General features: G+C 39.4%; 1 protein-coding gene across 1 annotated transcript; it reads right to left on the reverse strand.

The window, feature by feature from the left end:
• Positions 1 to 6,352: 6,352 nt before the first annotated feature.
• On the reverse strand, positions 6,353 to 8,482 carry LOC141619610 (uncharacterized). The gene is made up of 4 exons (XM_074436629.1): positions 8,066 to 8,482; positions 7,627 to 7,945; positions 7,204 to 7,365; positions 6,353 to 7,113 (listed from the first exon to the last, which is right to left on the reverse strand). The coding sequence occupies exons 1-4, from the start codon at positions 8,480 to 8,482 to the stop codon at positions 6,353 to 6,355; spliced, it is 1,659 nt and encodes a 552-aa protein (XP_074292730.1).
• Positions 8,483 to 20,056: the final 11,574 nt, after the last annotated feature.

Genomic DNA, 20,056 nt, shown 5'->3' on the forward strand with positions numbered 1-20,056 from the left:
TCAATTTTGGAAATCACAGTCTTTGGGAGGATAAAAATCCTGGCCCAATAGCTATGAAGGGTGCTCAACACAGATGGATCGAATGGTCCTCCCAAAGATAGGAGAGCTTCCTAGAGCCAAGCCCTCGAATTCTATCCACAACATTGTCCACTAGCCTGGTACAGTCCATCACAGATAACCTTTTTGGTGAGACAGTGACCCCAAGATAAGTGAATGGTACTTGTCCTCTCTTCATCTCAGTGATATTCTCCAAGTCCCGGAGAGCCTGACTGTCAACTCCATTACAGTACAAACTAGATTTACCTTTATTCATCACTAGCCCAGTAGTCTTAGAGAACATTAGGAAAGCTTTAATCATCAATCCCACAGACTCCCTGTCAGCTTTGCAAAAGAGAATAAGGTCATCCGCAAAGCAAAGGTGAGAAAGTCATGTACCCTCCGGCGCAGGGGGGTGGAATTTGAACCTGGAATGCTTTTGCACCACCATAAGCACCCTACTCAAGTACTCAAGGCACACAGTGAACAGGAGGGGGGAGAGAGGGTCCCCCTGCCTGAGTCCCCTTCTACCTCTGAAAAACCCAAAAGACTCCCCATTCAAAGATAAAGAGTAAGAGGGTGTAGTGATACATTGCATCACCAACCTATAAATTTTCTCAGGGAACCCCAAGGCTTCCAACATATGACCCACAAACTCCCATTCAACAGAGTCATAGGCTTTTTGCAAGTCAATCTTCATCATGGCTCTGGGAGAACAACTTTTCCTCTTGTAAAGCTTTATCAAGTCTTGACAAATTAATATATTGCCAACAATATCCCTCCCTTTTATGAAGGCTCCCTGGAAAGGGCTAATAATGTCAGGCAATACCATACTAATTCTATTGCAGAGGACCTTGGATATGCATTTATACACGATTTAAAGATGCAATGGGTCCGAATCTGTTGGACGATTTCAGAGCGATCACTTTAGGCACCAAGGTAATAGAAGTGGCATTGCATTGCTTCAAAAGTTTCCCATAGCAAAAGAAATTCTTGACAGCAGCAATAATATCCCCTCCAACCAAGTCCCAATTATCCTTAAAGAATTGACTACTATACCCATCAGGGCCAGGAGCTTTGTTCCCCGGGATAGAAAACATAGCCTCTCCGATTTCTTCACCAAGTAATAGGAGAGGTTAACCTCTCACAATGACCAAAGATTCAAACAATTCCCAGAATGAACAATTCTTCTATTAATAGGTCTTACATTCTTAGAGGTCCCCAAAAGAGATATATAGTAGTTCTCAAACGCATGTTGGACTGTCTCAGAGGTAGAACATACCAGCCCATTCATATCCTTCACTTGGAACACCCTATTCTTTGCTCTTCTACTCTTAATACTAGCATGAAAGAATGCTGTATTATCATCTCCCAGTCTCATCCAATCCAGCTTTGCTTTTTGTCTCGGGAATTGGTCCCTAGCTTGTCTAAGCTCCCCACTTCCTTTGCACAATCCCTTTCATCGACAAAGCTCATGATTAAGAGGATCCCGAACAAGTAATTCCTGAATTTTACCCAGAGAAATCTCAAAACATGAGTGAGATTCTCAATGTCTCCAAACTGTTCTCTATTTAGCTTTTTTAAGCCACCTTTCAAATCCTTCAACTTCTTCACCACACAATACATAGGAGACCCATAGTAAGTTTTATCCCATCCAGATTTCACAATGTCCTTATACCCAGGAGCTAAGGACCACATGTTGAAGTACTTAAATGGTTGCCCCTCCTCGACAAGGTAACTCAAAGTTAACAATCCCGGGCGGTGGTCCAACACCCCCTCGTGCAAGACGTGAGTGAAGCTATCAGGGAAGCAAAGAAGCCAATCAAGATTAATAAGGATTCTATCCAAATTTACTACTATACACTTTTGTCCCACACTCATGTTTGTTGTTCCAGTGTAGAACGACCCTTTTGCACTTAAATCACCAAACCCGGTGACACCATGAACCACACGATATAAGGGCCTAATCTCAAAGATTAGTGATCGGTGCCCCTCCAATCCTCTCATGTCCATCCATAATAGCATTGAAGTCTCCTCCAATCATCCAAGGTCCATTGATACCACTGTGATACTTCCTCAAACTAGCCCAAAGAGGTTCTCTCTCACCAATTTGTTCGTGCCATAAACAACAAAGTGAACCGTAACTCCTTTCTTCGACTTTATCAACCACTTTAGTGTGTATACACCGAACTTGTATATCAACCACGGAACATCATAAGAATAAGGATCCCACAGGAGCCAAATTCTCCCACCCTTATGTAAACTAGAGTTTGTGCAAATCGACCATCCAAAGACAAATGCTAAGCCTTACATTATTCCCATTATTAGGTTTTATTTTTGTCTCTAAAAGACCACACAATCCTACATTATTCTGCCCTAACAAACGATTTATTTCTTTTTGTTTGCTAGGGTTATTCATACCCATAATGTTCCATAAGCAAAGAACTACCCATATTGGGAGTTGTTCTTACTAGTCTCCCCTTTCTCCACAATTCTCTGGTCCATAATCCCCAACCTAGTTTTCTGCAATGATTGAGTTAAGGATTCCATAAACGATAATCCACCAGGTGTGAATGTCCTCTTCTCTCCATTATCATGCCTCATCATTTTGGTCGAAACCTTCCGGGCAAAGAACTCTCTACCAAAGGAGTGCGTGGAACAATTACGGAGTTTGTACCACCACATTAGCAGAGCTTGAACTACCACAGTGTGTTTGGGACAATCGGCACCTTTGGGAATGTGCACCACCGTGAAGGGGGCCTAGCCTTTGGAAGAGGTTTCTGAGCCACCACCTTGGGCTTCCAGACCTTCTTAGGCATAGGCTTAGGACCACCAACCCTACAATTCTCAAAGAAGGTGGCCCATCCCTTTACATTTGGTGCACAACAATGGTAACCATCATAAACCACACGAAGTTTCGGGTCTTTCCTTGGTCATCCACAAAACAAATGCTGGAGGGAAAATCCTGTCCAATTTCCACCTCCACCATTATACGCGCAAATCCAAAGAAATTCCTATGCGGGGTGTGCTCATCACAAAATATGAAAGTTCCCACCGCACTACCCAACTTTTTAAGACAATCGCCCCAATTTCACATCCGGACCATACAATTTCACCCACAACGGAATGCGTTTAACATCATGCTTAATCAACTCAACATCGTGGGTTCCACTCACTGACAATCACAGGCTTATTGTCAAAAAGCAAGTGGCCATTCTCAGAAGACAAATCCGTTTCTTTGTTCCTTAGTTTTGAAGCGAACAAGGAATATCCCATTTGGAAGGAAGGAAATTTTATCCACCCCCGAGCTTGCCAAACACGCTTAACAAACCCCGTTAGAACAGAGCTAGGGGGTTCGCGCCAAGAACAAGACAAAAAACATGACGAAGACCGTAATGAATCTCACCCGCCACATCCTCCGGTGTGATTTTGATCGACGGAAGAGGTTCAGGACAATCTATCGTAGGTTCCTCTTGTTCAAGCTCCTCCTCTTCAAGGATTACTTCCAGATCATCTTCAAACTCCTGAGACGAGAAATCCAGCTGCCGTTGATGCGATTTCCCCTTATTATTCGATTGTAATTGTAAATCATCTAGTTTTTTTGTGTTTTTTCCTTTTGATTGTGAAGAATTCTGCGAATTTTTGTGGGTTTTCCGATTACGTGCCATTGCTTGCGTAATAAGAAACCCTAAGAATTAGAGAGCGTTTATCTCTCTTCTTTCTCTCTCATTCGCAATACAAACAAACAAAGTTTATTACAACCTAACATTTTACGTACATACACATTTTGTAGAGACAAACCCTACTTAAATAAATTAATGCTATCTAACCAGATCTTATTACAAGCATCTAAATTGTGGCTCTGATAAGCACTAATCCTAAGCTTTGCACTATTTCTAGCCAACCTCAACCTCAAAGCAACAGCAGGCCTAACCAGGCTATGTTCAACACGTACTCGGTTCCTCTGCATCCAGATCTAATAAAAACAAGCCATGAAAGCGCAAACCAGAATACCCTTCTTTCCTTTGGACCATTTTTGGTTCCATATCCACTACAAGATATTGGCAGCAGGAATGGAGACCTGACATAAACTTGCCATCCTAGTGAGTATGCATCTGTTGTAAACACATTGCTCAAACAGATGAAGATGAGTGTCAGCAGCACATCCACAAAGTAAACAATCATCATCAGGACAAATACCCAAAGCAAACAACTTGGTTTTAACCTGCAAGGCTTCCCTAACCATCAACCAGCATATAAACCTGTGCTTTGGTACACACCGGAAATTCCAAATAAAATTGTGTCATGTAACTGATTGATACATCACTCTCAACAACTCATAACCACTCTTCACTGTATATCCCCTAGGATCCAACAACCACTGCCCTTGATTGTAGCCTGAACACAATTTATCTCTAGCTTTACATATAGTTTTGCACCCCCAGCTCAAGTCACCACTCGGAGAGTAATCAGTCCAAGCCCTATCCTTTAAGTAAATTTGGTTAAGCCATTTAACCCACAGTTTATTAGGATTAAAAAAGATTCACCACACCAACTTACCCATGGCAGCATTATTTCAAGCAAAACCGTCTCTAATGCCAAGTCAACCTTCCTGCTTTGGTGAACGAATTTTCACCCAACTCACAGGACGTACCCTGATGTGTTCTACTTTCTCATCCCATAAGTAGTTTCTACTGATGGAATTCAACCTGCTCAGAACGCCCTTAGGAATGATGAAGATGTTCATCCAATATGAATATAAATAGGTGAGAACCGAGTTGACAAGTACTAGCCTCCCTAAGTATGATAGATGCCTTGTCCCAAAACTTGTGATTCTATCTGTTAAATTTTCAACCAAAATCTGACACTGTGCTTTTATCATTCTGCCAGCAATTATAGGCACTCCCAAGTATTTAAATGGGAGTTGCCCTTCCTGGAACCCAACTATTTGCAGAATATCAGCTTTAACCCTTCTAGAAACTCCATTTAAATACGCACTAGTTTTGGTAGGACTCATTTGCAACCCAGAAGCCCTAGCGAAGGTAGCAAAAGCTCTCAACAGCACCATTATTGATCTCATATCACCCTTACTAAACAATAAGAGATCATCAGCAAACATTAGACGAGATAGTTTTACTTTACCACACATAGGGTGATACTTGAAGCCCATATTTTCAGATACATAGGCTAACACTCTACTCAAGTACTCCATTGAAATAGTAAATAAAAGCGGAGATAAAGGATCCCCTTGTCTTAACCCTTTCTTACCTTTGAAAAACCCAAAAATATTTCCATTAAGAACCAAGGAGTAACTTCCAGTCTTGACACACTCCATTATTAAGGCAATAAAGCTTTCAGGAAAATCCAAGGAAATCAACATCTCTTCTAAGAAATCGCAGTTGACTGAGTCATAAGCTTTTATCGGGTCAACTTTCATGAGAAACCTAGAAGACATAGACTTCCTATTATACAATCTAACAATGTCCTGACAAATAAGGATATTTAAAATTATTCTCCTACCCTTAATAAAGCCCCCTTATTAGCACTAATCAGATCAAGCAACACCTCAGAAAGTCTATTACAGAGTAATTTAGAGATGTACTTATAAACTACATTGCAGTAGGAGATAGGTCTAAACTGTGTCACATTTTGAGGCATTGCACATTTAGGAATAAGTGTACTGAGGGTATGATTCAACTGTTTAAGTAATTTTCTAGAGTAGAAAAAAATCTTTGATAGCTTGACAGACATACCCCCCCATTATATCCCATGCATCCTTGAAGAAAGCACTAGAGTAGCTATCAGATCCAGCTGCCTTATGACTAGGAATAGAAAACAATACCTTCTTGATCTCAGCATCAGTGACTGGGGTCATTAGCAAGGTCTTATGCTCAGAACTTCAAACTTTCCTCAGTTTGACCACATTATGACTTAACTTCAGCACTTCATCAGAGTTACCCAAGAGCTTAGTATAGAAATCCAGGAAGGCTTCCTGAATCCTCTTTGGTTCATCACACACCTGCCCATGAGTATCCTCTATTTTAATCACATTATTGCTGACTTGCCTGCCCTTTATAATATTATGAAAATACTTGGTATTATCATCACCTTTATCCACCCATGTAGCTTTGGATTTTTGCAGTAAAAACTCAGTACATGCTTGTTCCAGAAATCTAACACTGCTACTGGCTTTCTCCTCTTGATCAAGCAGTTCAACTTTAAGTGGATCATCTCTAATTTTCTTCTGAATAAACTCAAGATTCATCCTTGCCCTAGCAGTATTATTGACAATATCATCAAAATTTTATTTGCTCAGCTACTTTAAGGACCATTTGAGGCATTTCAGTTTCATGACAAGATTGAACATCAAAGAACCATTCCAATCCCTTCTCCAAACATGACTCACACAATCTTTAAAATCCTTAGCCTTACTCCACATATTATAGTATTTAAAACTTCTCCTTGGTTTCTCTATATTACCTTGTGTTTGAACCACACATGGGGTATGGTCAAAAACCCCTTCAGTATAAAAATGAGCATAAACATATCCATTATCCCATAGCCAAGCAGAGTTAATGAACAATCTATCTAATCTACTAAAGACTCTTGGGGAGGGGTCTTGTTTATTAGACCAGGTATAAAAGGGCCCTATAGCAGAAGAGTCAGCAAGACCACATTCATTCACACACTTCTGGAAATCATCCATCTCCTCAAAAGTGGAATTATCTCCTAACCTTTCTGAAGGGACCAAGACTGTATTAAAGTCTCCACAAATCACCCAAGGCCCCATAATGTTGCTATTATAAGCACCCAAATTAAACCATAATGGCTTCTTTTTATTAACATCATTGAAAGGATACACCATAGTGAAATAAAAATTATATCCATTGCCTAAATTTTTGACCACCGCATGTATAGCATGAGCACTATAATCCAGAAAATTTACACTAAAAATAGAGGGATTCCACAAAACCCATACCCGACCACCTTTATGATATGAAGTATTAGTAGAAAGATACCAATTGGCACACAAATTGTTCCTCACACTATTTAGAGCTTGAGACCAAATAACCCAATCTGCTGATGATGTAAGAACCACTTAATAGTATTCTGCTTAGATGGTCTATGTTATCCTCTAATATTCCAAAATCTGAAATTATACATTACCCCCATTAGGAGGTAATCCACTACCATTTGTAGCCACCACACCAATTCCAATAGTAAGAGTAGCAGTATTAAGGGACTCAAGAAAAGTATCAGTACCAAAATTCTCCGAACTTTGCCCTTTGTCAAGTAACTCCTGCCTACTGATTCGTATGATCTTCTTTGCTGGTGTATGAGTAAAATGATATTTTCCATTCTTCTTCTATGACACCTGGAATTGGTTAGGCTTCTCTATTGGTGTAATCAAGACAGTTTCAACAAGAGAGGGAACAGAGGCAGACACCACAACAGGAGCCACTTGAAGTGATCTTCCTTGTTATGCCTTTGGCCTCCACGGCTTCTGCACCTCCTTTGTGTTTTTAGCCTTATGAGTTTATGGCTGCTTAGGTTTACTGCATTTAGCAGCCTAATGACCCACTCCCTTACACTGGGTGCACAAGAGTGGTTTCCACTCAAACTCCACTTTAATAGTAACCACAAGACCTTCTTCATCCATAAATTTGACATTCTCAAGGATGGCTCTACCAAATGGTACTTCCACTATAATGCGAGCAACCCCCAATCGAGTCTTATCTTTCATAGCAATATCTGTCTGGACAAACTTACCCAATAACCCTTCTATCTTAGGGAGACATTTACCCCAGAATTTCAGCGGTAACTGCTCTAACCTAACCCAGACAGGTACCTCCTTAACATCTTCCTTGACTAACTCAACATCAGCTCTCCATGGGCGCGCAATTAACGACTTATTATCAAACAAGAAAGGTCCTTACTGTAAGACACGATCTTTGGCAGCACTCGTAGAAAACCGAACAAGGAACACTCCATTAGGAAGGAAAGATAACCTGTCAATAGGAAGAATTGCCCAAATTCGCTTGATAAACCCATCCACCACCTCCACTGGAGGATTGGCACTGAGAATAAAGCAATAAACTGAGTTTTTCCAATGCTCATGTTTATCCTTAACGTCCTTAACAGTAAATCGCAACAAATCCGAAGGCTCCTCCTCAATGACAGTCAACTGAGATTTGCCCTTACGCCTAGTCTGAACAATCCACTCCTGATCCTCCGAGTGTATTGAATCCAGATCATAGGGTTGGACACCAACCATTTCGTTCACGTTCTTAGTTTTTTGCACATCTCCACCGCTAGGTCCTCCAATCACCACGGAATTCCCTACCGACGACGAAGCTACAGTATTTGTTGTTTTATTATTATGCTTGTTTTGTAAACCAGAGACTAGAGGGGGAAATTGTTCAACATCCGAACAATTAATCGACATATTTTTAGGTTTTTGATTGAAATTTTTAGGGTTTTTGATTGAAATTTTTGGGGTTTTTCGTTATTTTCCTGTCACTTTCTCGCTCTATCTCTTCATCCCACTTTCTACTTTCTTGTAACTTATGCAAAGTTTCTAAAAGATATCTTGTCAAAAAAGAGAACCTTGTGTGACCAAGAGTCGGTAGCATTAACTGAGGATTGTAGTGCGGTCTTGATGAACAATATGCCTACCAAGCTTGGTGACCTGGGGAGTTTCTCTATCCCATGCATACTTGGTGGTGTTCCAATATCTATGACCATATGCGATCTAGGGGCTAGTGTTAGTGTGTTGCCTCTAAACATTTCAAAAAAAAATTGGAATGAATGAATTTTTACCCACCAACATGACTCTTCAATTAGTGGAGATATCTATCAAATGCCCCACGGGGATGCTTGAAGATGTACCCGTTAACGTTGGTAAATATTATGTCCCTTCCGACTTCGTTGTCCCTGATATTCCGGAGGATAGCCACACCTCCATTATCCTAGGTAGACCATTCTTGGCTACCGGAGGAGTGTTGATTGATGTAAGAAATGGGAGGCTATACTTTATAATTGAAGACAACGTTGTCGAGTTAATTTGCCTAATCTTATGAAGAAGCCAATGATGGATCAAGGTTGCACAATTAAAATTATTGATGATGTTGTTGAAGAAGTGACTAGAGAAGAAGCCGAGATTGAAGAGGCCTTCCAAATTGCCATCCATGATGAAGAGATGGACGCGGATCTTGATGTTAATGATGAAGTAATAAAGAAGGTTAAGGGATTTTTCCCTCCTAAGGTACAACTCAAATCTTTGCCCCACTCACTTAAGTATATATGTTTTCCTAGGTGAGGGAGAGACTTATCCGGTGATCATCAATATAACCTTGATGAGGTTCAAGAGAAAAAACTTTTAAAGGTCAACAAGATTCATATAAAGGGATTGGGGTAAAGCATTGATGACATCAAGGGATTGAGTCTAAGCTTGTACATGTGTTTTGTCCATATTTCGCGAAGAGCTTGAAATATGACCAGGGTAGAATACTATGGGGGTTAACTAGTATCATCTTATTTTGATGTTATCGTGATTGTACCTTTGCATGGTTGATTATAATGTAAATAAAAATGAAAGTAAAAGTAATGAACAATAAAAGAAAACATGACACATATTTATACGTGGAAAACCCTTGAATGGGAAAAAACCACGGGCACCAAGCCAGGAGAGGATTTCACTATGTAATTGGGAGGATATAAGTATGATAATGATAATGCTTGTAATATTCTCTAAATATTGTGTAGCTTTTAGTATGCATGTTTGTGTGAGATAATGTAGAATGTGTTCTATATGTTCTCCATCGAATTTTTTTATCTTGTGATGCTTGCTTCTCTTTATATAGCCTTCTCCAAACGGTAGAGTAATCTCCACCATTAAGAGAAAATATTATCTTTTAATTGCGTCATTAATTGCCTCCATAATTACTGTCTTGATTGCTCCTTAATTCCGCATTAATGCCTATTAATGCTCCTTCTTTATGACCAAATCTTTCTCTTAATTACCATATTTAAGTGGTAATAATATTATATAATTATCCTTGACTTGGTCAAATATTGACCTTACATTTGACCATTGTCCTCTCCTGCCTAGTGCCAGGCTCGAGCTACCCTAACAAACCTGCCATGATTGTTAGGCTAGGTTTGAATTTGATCATGAAGATGATGCAGGAGTCTAGGCTTAACGACTGGTGCCAAACTTGAACTACCCTGTCGGACCTACCCTGATCGTCAGGCGAGGGGGGAATTCTATCCTGTCAGTAGTGCGAAATTCCAGGCCCAACAACATGCATAAAATTACTCTCGAGGAGGGAAGTCGACCCACAGTCAAAGGTCTAAGGAGATTAAACCCGAAAATGGTGGAGGTTGTTAAAAATGCGGTTTTAAAATTGCTAGAGGCGGGTATAATATACCAAATCACGGATAGTAGGTGGTTAAGTCCCGTTCAGGTTGTCCCCAAGAAAGAAGGGGTGACCATGGTGGAACAAGAGGATGTAACTTACCTATCTACCCATCTGGTGACCAGGTGGTGAATGTGCATAGACTACCAAAAGTTGAATGCCGCCACCCTCAAAGACCATTTCGTGATCCCTTTCATAGGCAAATATTAGAGATATTGGCGGGACATGCCAATTATTGTTTCCTTGATGGTTACTCCGGGTTTTTCCAAATACTCTTTCACCCGGAAGACCAAGAGAAAAAAACCTTGACATGTACCGTAGGAGTCCCTGCTTACAGAAGAATGCCATTCGAGCTGTGTAATGCATCCGGCACCTTTCAAAGGTGCATGATGGATATCTTTACCGATTTCTTAGAAAAAAGTATGGAGGTCTTAATTGACGACATTAGTGTCCATGGAGATTCATTTGATCATGGTCTAGTTAATTTGTCTGATGTTATGAGTTGATGTGAGGAGCATAACTTAGTCCTCAATTGGGAAAAATGCCATTTAATGGTGGAGGAGGGAGTTGTGCTTGGTCACATCATATCCAAGAGGGGAATAGAACTTGACGGAGCCAAGGTGGCGGTAATAGAGAACTTGTCACCCTCTACATATGTAAAAGGGGTGAGAAGCTTTCTTGGTTACGTCGGCTTCTATAGACAGTTTATCAAGGATTTTTTAAATATTGCAAAACCGTTAACTTCACTTCTCCTCAAGGATGCCCCATTTATATTTGATAAACTTTGCCTTGAGTCTTTCAATAGGTTGAAGCTCGCACTAGTGACGGCTCCCATCATCCGAGCACCGGATTCGAATCTCCCTTTTGAAATCATGTGTGACGCTTCCGACTACGCCGTGCGGGCGGTCTTCGGCCAAGTCATCGACAAGAGGCATCATGCAATCTATTATTCAAGTAAAAACCTCGGTCAAGTCCAATGCAATTACTCCACAACCGAGAAGGAAATGTTAGCTATTGTCCATGCCATTAAAATATTTCGACCTTACCTTGTTGGGTCCAAAGTGGTTGTCCAAAGTGGTTTTGTACGAGGAAGGCAAATAACGGATAATATCGTCGTATTTCAAGAAGCAATCCATTCTATGAAAAAAAACAAGGGCTCGACTGGAATTATGGCCATCAAGATTGATTTCGAAAAGGCTTACAATTGTCTTAGATGGAGCTTTATTCATGATAGACTCAATGATATGGGGTTCTGATGAGTCGTTATTTGGTTAGCATTTCCTCTTCTTTTCCATGCATTTTGACTCATTTGGAGACGGTTTTTGTGCCATATCATACATTTTGTGACCTTAGTCTCGTATTATAAGCCTACGTCTCATCTGACAGGATTTGAGTTGGATATCGAGAAAGGAAGCAAGAAAGGACCCTCGAGATGATAGCACGGGAAAGAAGAGAAGAGAAATGGTGAGAAGGGCTCTCAGCCGGTAGGCCGGAAGCCGGCCAGCCGACTTGGAAACCCCCCCCTATATTCTTAGAAGAAATGTTGAAGAAAAAAAAGAGCAACAAGAAAAAGGACTCGGTGCTGGCATGGCTACCGGCAGCCAGACAGAGAGCTCAAGGAGAAGGAAGAAAAAGAAGAAGAATAGGTGTTCCCTGCCGGTATTAGGCCGTGTTGGACCATATAGTTATATGTTTATGTTTTGATAACGACAAGTGTGCTTAATTATATATATACTTGTTGCTCGTAATCGCTTGTTTAGTTGTGTTAGATTAAACATGGTTATACTTTGGCAAGTTGATTTGTGAAGTAAAGTTATAGTTGTTTTAGCTATAATTTCAAGATTCATTTTAACTCATGACAAAGTACAAGAAAAAGTTCCAAGTAATGGTTGTTGGATGTACAAGTTACATGTTATGAATGATAAATCAAGCTCAAGATAAGCTCAAGATAAGCTCAAGATGAAGAGCTTATGATCAAGATGAAGAGATGAACCACATACTGAAGATCTCTAAAAATATTAGATAGTATAGGTCATCTTTCAATAATGTTGTTTTAAGAAGTAATTTGGGCAAGTAAGGTTATAGTTGTTTTAGCTATAACTTCACTCACCAAGCTTAAAGTTGTAGCTGTTTCACCTATAACTTTAAGCTGCAGTAATTAAAACACGACTTTTATGTTTTAATATACTTTTCGAAGCTTAATTCAATAATTCTTTCGAAACAAAAGCGTGTTTATAGTAGAATGAGATTTAGGGCCTGTTTAGATTGGATGGGTAGACGATCTCCCAATTGATTGGCTAATTTCCATTAACAACTTATGAGTTGTTCTTTGGTGGCCATCTAGGGTTTTCTAATTATTCATATCTAAACCCTAATATAATCTTTCTAACCTAATACTTAACTAGGGTTTCATACATGAGGAAGTGGGCTTATGAGCCGTCTCCACTTCGTGTAAACTCCTTGTCTAATCAAACAATTAGGGTAAATCTTTGGTAAATAATTGTTAGAGATATTTTATCTCTTCTTATTTATCTAGTCTTATTCTTTATTATTTGCTAAGATATTATTAGATTTAATAAGAAGATTAGATTGCTTTCTTGCTCTCTACTCCACATGAGATCCACAACTATCTAGGGTTTTCAAACTAGAATACCTAGATCTCCTCTCTACTATAAATACAACACTTATTCATTCTTTCAAAATACTTTACAACTTTCGTGCTTTAAAACATCCTTGCAAACGAAAGATGTTTATCATTATTTTGCAACCGAAAACTGTTTTGAAAAGTCGTATCGTTCTTACTGCAATTATTTCTAAGAATTATGTTATTGAATAATAGTGCTACATATTGTTTCTTACTCATTCAATTGTGTGAACACTAGAAGAACAATCAAGTGCTTTCTTACTAGCGTAAGATAGTCAAGTATTACTGATACTCAAAGTGAGTTACAATAAAGAGTTAGTTGTACGAGGATTTTACATAGTACTTTTGATCGAAAATAAATCAAATTTATTTCGAGTGAGTTGATTACTTTGTAATCCATACAAAGGTACTAAAATAATTAATCGAGAATAGGACGTAGGTTTCGACTTGTGAAACTGAACCACTTCAAAAACTTACGTGCCTCTTGCATTCTTTCTTTGCTTCATTTCTTTATGTTTTGCAACGTTAGTTAATTAGTCGAGTTTAATCCATAAACTTCGAATAATCTATTGACATACACGCTACATACGCACAATCGAAAAAGTGGGCATACTTTATTATAATCAATTCACCCCCGCTCTTGAGTATTTCGGATCGATAGACTCTTCAATTGGTATCAGAGCCTCGTGCTCTTGATTGCCTAGCCGCAAAGACGTTGATCCGTCTATCCTACTTTGTTTTATTTATTTTTATTTCCATTGCCTTACACGTGTGAAATGGAATCCAAATATCTAAAATGTCCTATCTTTGATGGGAAAAATTATAGTCTTTTGAAAAACATGATGACACACTTTATTAAGGGACATGATTGGGAGTGCAGGAGAATTATTCAGAACGGACCAATCAAAATTTTGGTTGCGTCAACTGAAGCTACATCCTATAAAAAGGAAGAGGATAACTATATTGAGGCCGATTACAAGAAAGCTGAGAAGAATTGGAAAGCCATGAGCTTGTTGCAAAACGGCATGACTTCAACTAAATTTGACCGCTTCTCTTCTAGTAATTTCGCCAAGGAAATATAGGATGGTCTAGAATTGGTCTACGAAGGTACTTCGCTTGTTAAGAAACATAGGATTGACCTGTTGATTAAAAAATATAAACTCTTTACAATGGAGCAAAATGAATCAATCGACAGTATGTCTGCACGTTTCTCTAGCATCATTAATGAATTGCGAAGCCTTAGCAGAAATTTTGAATTTGAGAACATCGTCAGAAAGATTCTTAGAAGCCTTACAAAAAAATGGCAACCTAAGGTCACTGCGATCGGAGAAGTAATGGATCTCACTTTACTCTCTTATCAAGAGCTAATCGGTGTACTTATGGCACATAATATTTTGCATAATAAGCATGACGATGAGCCAGTAAAGGCAAAGAGTATGGCCTTGCAAGCCTCAGCTAGTGACAATGAACCTCAGATAGAGGACAAAACTGTGGTATTTGCTAGACTTTTCAAAAAGGCACTTTATAAGGAAAAGTCTTCTAAATCTAATAATAAATTCTTTAATAAGAAGGTTAATGATGTGACTCATATTTGCACACATTTAGTCCCCGAACTAGCCTCGTTCCTATGCTTTGTTGCATGCATTAGGGTCGTTTATTATCTTTAGCTTCCTACTTTGCATATTCTTTGAGGTTTTGTGTCCTTGGTAGGAGAGGAATGCTAACCTTGCATATATAAAGCAAAACAGAGCTAAATGGATCACATCTAACGTCCAAGCAACAAAGAGGAGACCAATACTTAAGACCTAAGTCAATAAAGCAAGTATTTGGGCAATGATAAAGGACCCCCAAGGCTCCTCAACGATCCCCACAGATCATGAGGCAGCCAATTGAAGAAGAAGCCAAACTGACCTATGAGACGGGCGTCCAAAGCTCAGCCTGAGCGTCCTGAAGAGCAAGACGGGCGTCCCAAGACTCAGCCTAAGCGTCCCACAAGCAAGACGGGCGCATTCGTTTACAGCATGGGCATCAAAAAGGGACAGGTCGAGCGTTTCTTTGAGAGGCTTGTAAGGCATTAATCTTCATCTTAGGGACTTAATCGTCATTTAAGCCCTTAGTTACCCTAATACTTATACTTAGTATAAATACCCCATTGTATTAGGAGATTAATCTTCAAGCTTTACCATCAAGTTATCATCAAGTTTTATTACCAAGTTGTAATCAAGTTTTATTAATATTAATCAAGTTTTATTACACAATTCAATCTTAATCACATCTTAATCTTTCCTTAATTATTCAAGTGTTCTTAGATTTTGTTCGGTAATTTGAAGATTATTTGAGTTTATTGGAGAATTGATAACTCTTCATCATTCATCAAGTTTTGTTCTATTATTCTTTGCTTACTCTTTGGATCATCCGAAGTTGGTACAATTCCTTTTATCCTTTGCTTAATTATTGTTTATTACTTTACTCATCCATCATTTTTAGCCTTATTAATATGATTGACACCCTTATTAGCATGTTTTCCTGATCATGATTGAGTAGTCTCCTAGCTAGAGTTAATGGGGGATTAAGGGAGTTAATCATGAGGTAGATCTTTACTTAATAAGCTCATATGATTACTTTCTTGTTGTAGTAGTTTCAACTTATGCACATGTTATGCTTGATGAAATGCTTGATTGACAACCTAGCATGAATCTCTTATCTATTCAACAAGACTTCTAAGACATTAACTAACTCAAGGCTTGTTAGACCATGCATATAGTTGAATAGGGAGAATTAAGTCGACTTGTAGGAGTTGTAAAGTCTTGACCGACTCAGCTCCGAGACCCAAAACTTCCTAGGAATTATAAGATATAAACTAACTCGATTCCACTACAACAATAATTTGCTTGCATCTATGAAACTTGTTTATGTGATCTCACCATGATTCCCTTATGAACCCATGACACCTTAGTGCTTTTATCAATTGTTTAGAAACCCTATTTACTTGCTTTGCTTTATTTTCATTTGTTTAGATTTCCTTTGTTAAGGAGTTTAGATTGCAAACCTCAAACTCAACCCAAATTGTGACACCCTAAGACATAGCTCTCTACAACCGATAAATCAATACAATACCCATCCCTTGGGATTCGACCTTTACTTACCACTCTACTAAGAGTAGTTTGTTGAGATTATAAATAGTGTTTTTATTGGTAAGATTAAACGACAAAGTTTCAACCAAATAAAAAATGGCGCCGTTGCCGGGGACGGTGTTCAATTGAATTGTTTTCATTTGTTGTTTTTAGTTTTGTCTTTCTTAAACTTGGGGAAGTCAATCTCCAAGGTAGTTTTAATTTTTTTTCTAGTTGTTTGATTTTTGCATGTCTAGGAGATCACAAGGCGGTCTTTTGCCTATTGATCCCGAGATTGAAAGAATTTTGACAAATATTAGAAGAATCGTTAGAGGGACTTCAACAATTGTGGGTATTGGAGAACTTGTGGACATTGGTGTTATCCAATCGGATAGTGTTGAGTTTACCAACCGTTTTGCAAGATAAGGAGAGAAAAACCCAATTCCAAACCAACCACAAAATCAATCTACAATGCCTAAATTTTTATTTCATTCCGTACCAACCGAGGAGAACCTATCCAATGGTACTCCAACACCACCCCATTTGACCGGTAATTTCATTGCCAAATCCGTATTCATACAATTAGTTAAGAGAAGTCACTTTGGAGGGATGCCTAGTGAAGAACCTCATCTACACATGGAGACATTTTGTGACTATTGTTATGCAATTTCCCAAATGGGGGTAACTCAAGACCAAATTCGATGGGTATTGTTTCCTTTCTCCTTAATCGGAGCCGCAAAGCAATGGTTAAAGAGCCTAGACAAGGCTACTCTTGGAATTGATTCATGGAAGAAGTTAGCACTTGCCTTTTACAAGAAGTTCTAACCTCCGGAGAAGACAAACATGTTAAGAGCCCAAATCACCGGGTTCAAGTGAAGAGATGAAGAGTCTCTATATGAGACTTGGGAAAGATTCAAAGATACCTGTCGCTCTTATCCTCATCTTGGGCTAAGTGAATGGTTTCTTGTCCAACAATTTTTGAATGGGTTGTATGAGGATTCAAGGAATGTGCTCAATATGGGTTCTAATGGAAGACTCGCCGAGGTAGATGACAACCAAACTTGGGCAAAGATAGAGGAGATGGCGGTTCACAACTCTCAATATAGTAGGCCAAGAAAAGCTACTAGGGGAGGGAGACATGAAGTTGACTCCGTCACAAAATTGAGTGCCGATATGGGTGCCCAACTAAGCTCCCATATTGACACAATGAACTTGAAATTTGAGAAAGCCATAGCCAAGATGAATGAAGCCTCTCAATCATCCAAGCAACATTAACATGTCAATGACATGATGGCAACATCTTCTATTCCAAATGGAGTGTGTGAGAATTGTGGAACTTTGGGACATGATCAACAAGAATGTAGGGGCACAAGTGAGCAAGTGAATGCTTTCCAAGCATACAATAATGACACCACTAACTCCAACTATTACAATGAAAACACCAAATTTCACCCAAACTTCTCATACAAAAGCCAAAATGTCCAAAATCTTCAACCAACATACACCCCACCTCCAATGAGAAATCCTACTTAAAGACCTTATTTAACCAAAACCAACCCTCTTACAATTAATCCAATAACCAAGCTTTTGATGTTCAAAAAGCAGTCCTCCAAATGCAAAAGAGCCAACAAGATTTCTTTGCTCAAATGCAAAGAGATAGCCAAGCCAAAGACATTACCATCAACAATATCCTTGCTCATACCAAGATGTTGGAAACACAATTGCCCCAATTGGCCTCTTCAAGTTCCCAAAGGCAAATAGGACAATTACCTCCACAAGGTAATCCTCCTACAAGACATGATACCATCAATTCCATTCACTTGAGGAGTGGTACAAGATATGAGGGACCTAAGGTGCCAATTTAAGAGGATGTTATTGAGGAAAGTGTCAAGCAAAGAGATGTGATGGAACCATTGAGGAGAAATCCTAAGGTAGTGGAACCAACTACCAATGATTCATTGAAGAAGAGAAATGAAGAGAAGGCCAAAGAGATTGAAAAAGAACCTATTGTGATTAGACTTTCGTTTCCAAGTCGCCAAGCCAAGCCCAAGTTTGATGAGCAACTTGGAAAGTTCATGGAGATTTTGAAGAACCTAGAGGTATCCATCCCATTCACGGAATTGATTAACCTTGTTCCGGCCTATGCAAAATACATGAAAGACATCCTTACCAAGAAGAAGTCCATAAAGGAGTTGGAGACCATTGCTTTCGCAAAGATAAGTAATGCAATACTTCAAGGGAATTCCCCACCTAAGCTCAAGGATCTGGGAAGTTTCTCCATTTCATGTACCATTGGTGATATCACAATCAACAAGGCACTATGTGATCCAGGTCCAAGAGTGAGTGTCATGCCATATTCGGTATGTGAAAGGCTATTAGTGGGAGAACTCTAGTGCACTAACATGACCTTACAAATGGCGGATCAAAAAACAAAGAAACCACTCGGGGTATGGGAAGTTGTACCCGTAAGAATTGGAAAAATTTTCATACCGGTGGACTTTGTTATTGTTGATATGGAGGAGGATTCCAACATTTCAATCATTCTAGGAAGACCAATCCTACACACCGCCGGAGCGGTGATTTATGTAATGCACGGGATGCTCACAATTGAAGTTGGTGATGAAACAATCACCTTTAATCTTGATAAGATTATGAGAGCTCCCAACTTACTTGAGCCATGCTTATTGGTTGATCACTAAAGCCGGGAAGGTGACAAGAAGAAAATGGAATCCTCATTTAAGGGTCAAGTAAAATACGGAAATCCTAAAGAGAAGGGCAAAGACACACCGCCCAATTGGAAGAAAGATATTGATAATGTTGAAGTGGCTCTATTCAGAGAGCATATAATTTTTCACAACAAGAATGAGAGCTTGCAAATCTCACCCATGACAAGTATTAATGGAGGCCTCATTAACCATGACAAGGAAGGAGAGTTGCTCTTACCAACTCACGATCCTCCCAACATAGGGAAAGAAGCAAGGGAAGTATGTGGTCTATGGGATGACGAATTTGAAGGATTTGTTAACCCTTACATTGGAAATTCTATGACTCTAGACCAAGCCTTTGTAGATCCTTGTCACCTCTTTGACTCGGGGTACTACATGAATGAAGACAACAATGTGCCAAAGGTCAATACAAGACCTTTATCATGACAATGAACAAGCCTTTGACTACCTCTACAAGGCGTTGAACAACATCAACAACGCCTTTGCTTTACCCCCTTGACACCTCTCAAGAGAAGGAGAGTTTGGTGGAGTCCTCCCTAAGCCACCATTTGTAAATATTCTAACCTCTTAACTTGCATTTCAGTTAACTTGTACATTACTCAATTTTTGCATTGCATTTTATATGCTTTGTTTGTAGAATTTGTGTGACATGAGAACAAGTGAGGGAGGGATTTTAATGTGTTTTGAATGTGTAGTGTTTGATGATCAAGTGTGGGGAAGCAATTGCCCAAGCTAGCCAAGCCTTTGTAGTGCACCCCATAATGGTAGCATAAGAAATGAGAAAGCAAAGATTGCGGGAAAAGGGATCCCCACGGGCAGACCTGAGCTCGTGGGGGCTGGAGCAAGGAAGATAAGAAAAAAAATGAACTGCAGTAGAATCCGCTCGAGCTGGCATTACCACGGGCGTCCCATTACTTAACACGCTCGAGCCAAGCTCAGGTCGGGCGTCCCCAAGACTTTATCAGAAATCCTGATTGAAAAATCGCCCGTCCTCAAAGGAGGTCGAGCGTTCCTATCTGTTATAAGACTAAACCACGGGATTTTCAACTTTCATCCTTCATTTCTATTGTTTTTCAAACACAAACACAACACATTCTCTCACTACAATAATCAACCCCA

This window comes from Silene latifolia, chromosome X, assembly GCF_048544455.1.
Source record: "Silene latifolia isolate original U9 population chromosome X, ASM4854445v1, whole genome shotgun sequence".
In the NCBI taxonomy this organism is placed as follows: Eukaryota; Viridiplantae; Streptophyta; class Magnoliopsida; order Caryophyllales; family Caryophyllaceae; genus Silene; species Silene latifolia.

Excerpts from the sequence above, each read along its gene's own strand:
- LOC141619610 (XM_074436629.1), bottom strand. The coding sequence starts at position 8,482 with ATGTCGATTAATTGTTCGGATGTTGAACAATTTCCCCCTCTAGTCTCT. Across the intron at positions 7,946-8,065 it reads GGTTTATCAAGCGAATTTGG|TCGTTAATTGCGCGCCCATG; the intron begins GCAATTCTTCCT and ends TTTGATAATAAG. Across the intron at positions 7,114-7,203 it reads TGGATTACCTCCTAATGGGG|ATTGGGTTATTTGGTCTCAA; the intron begins GTAATGTATAAT and ends CATCATCAGCAG.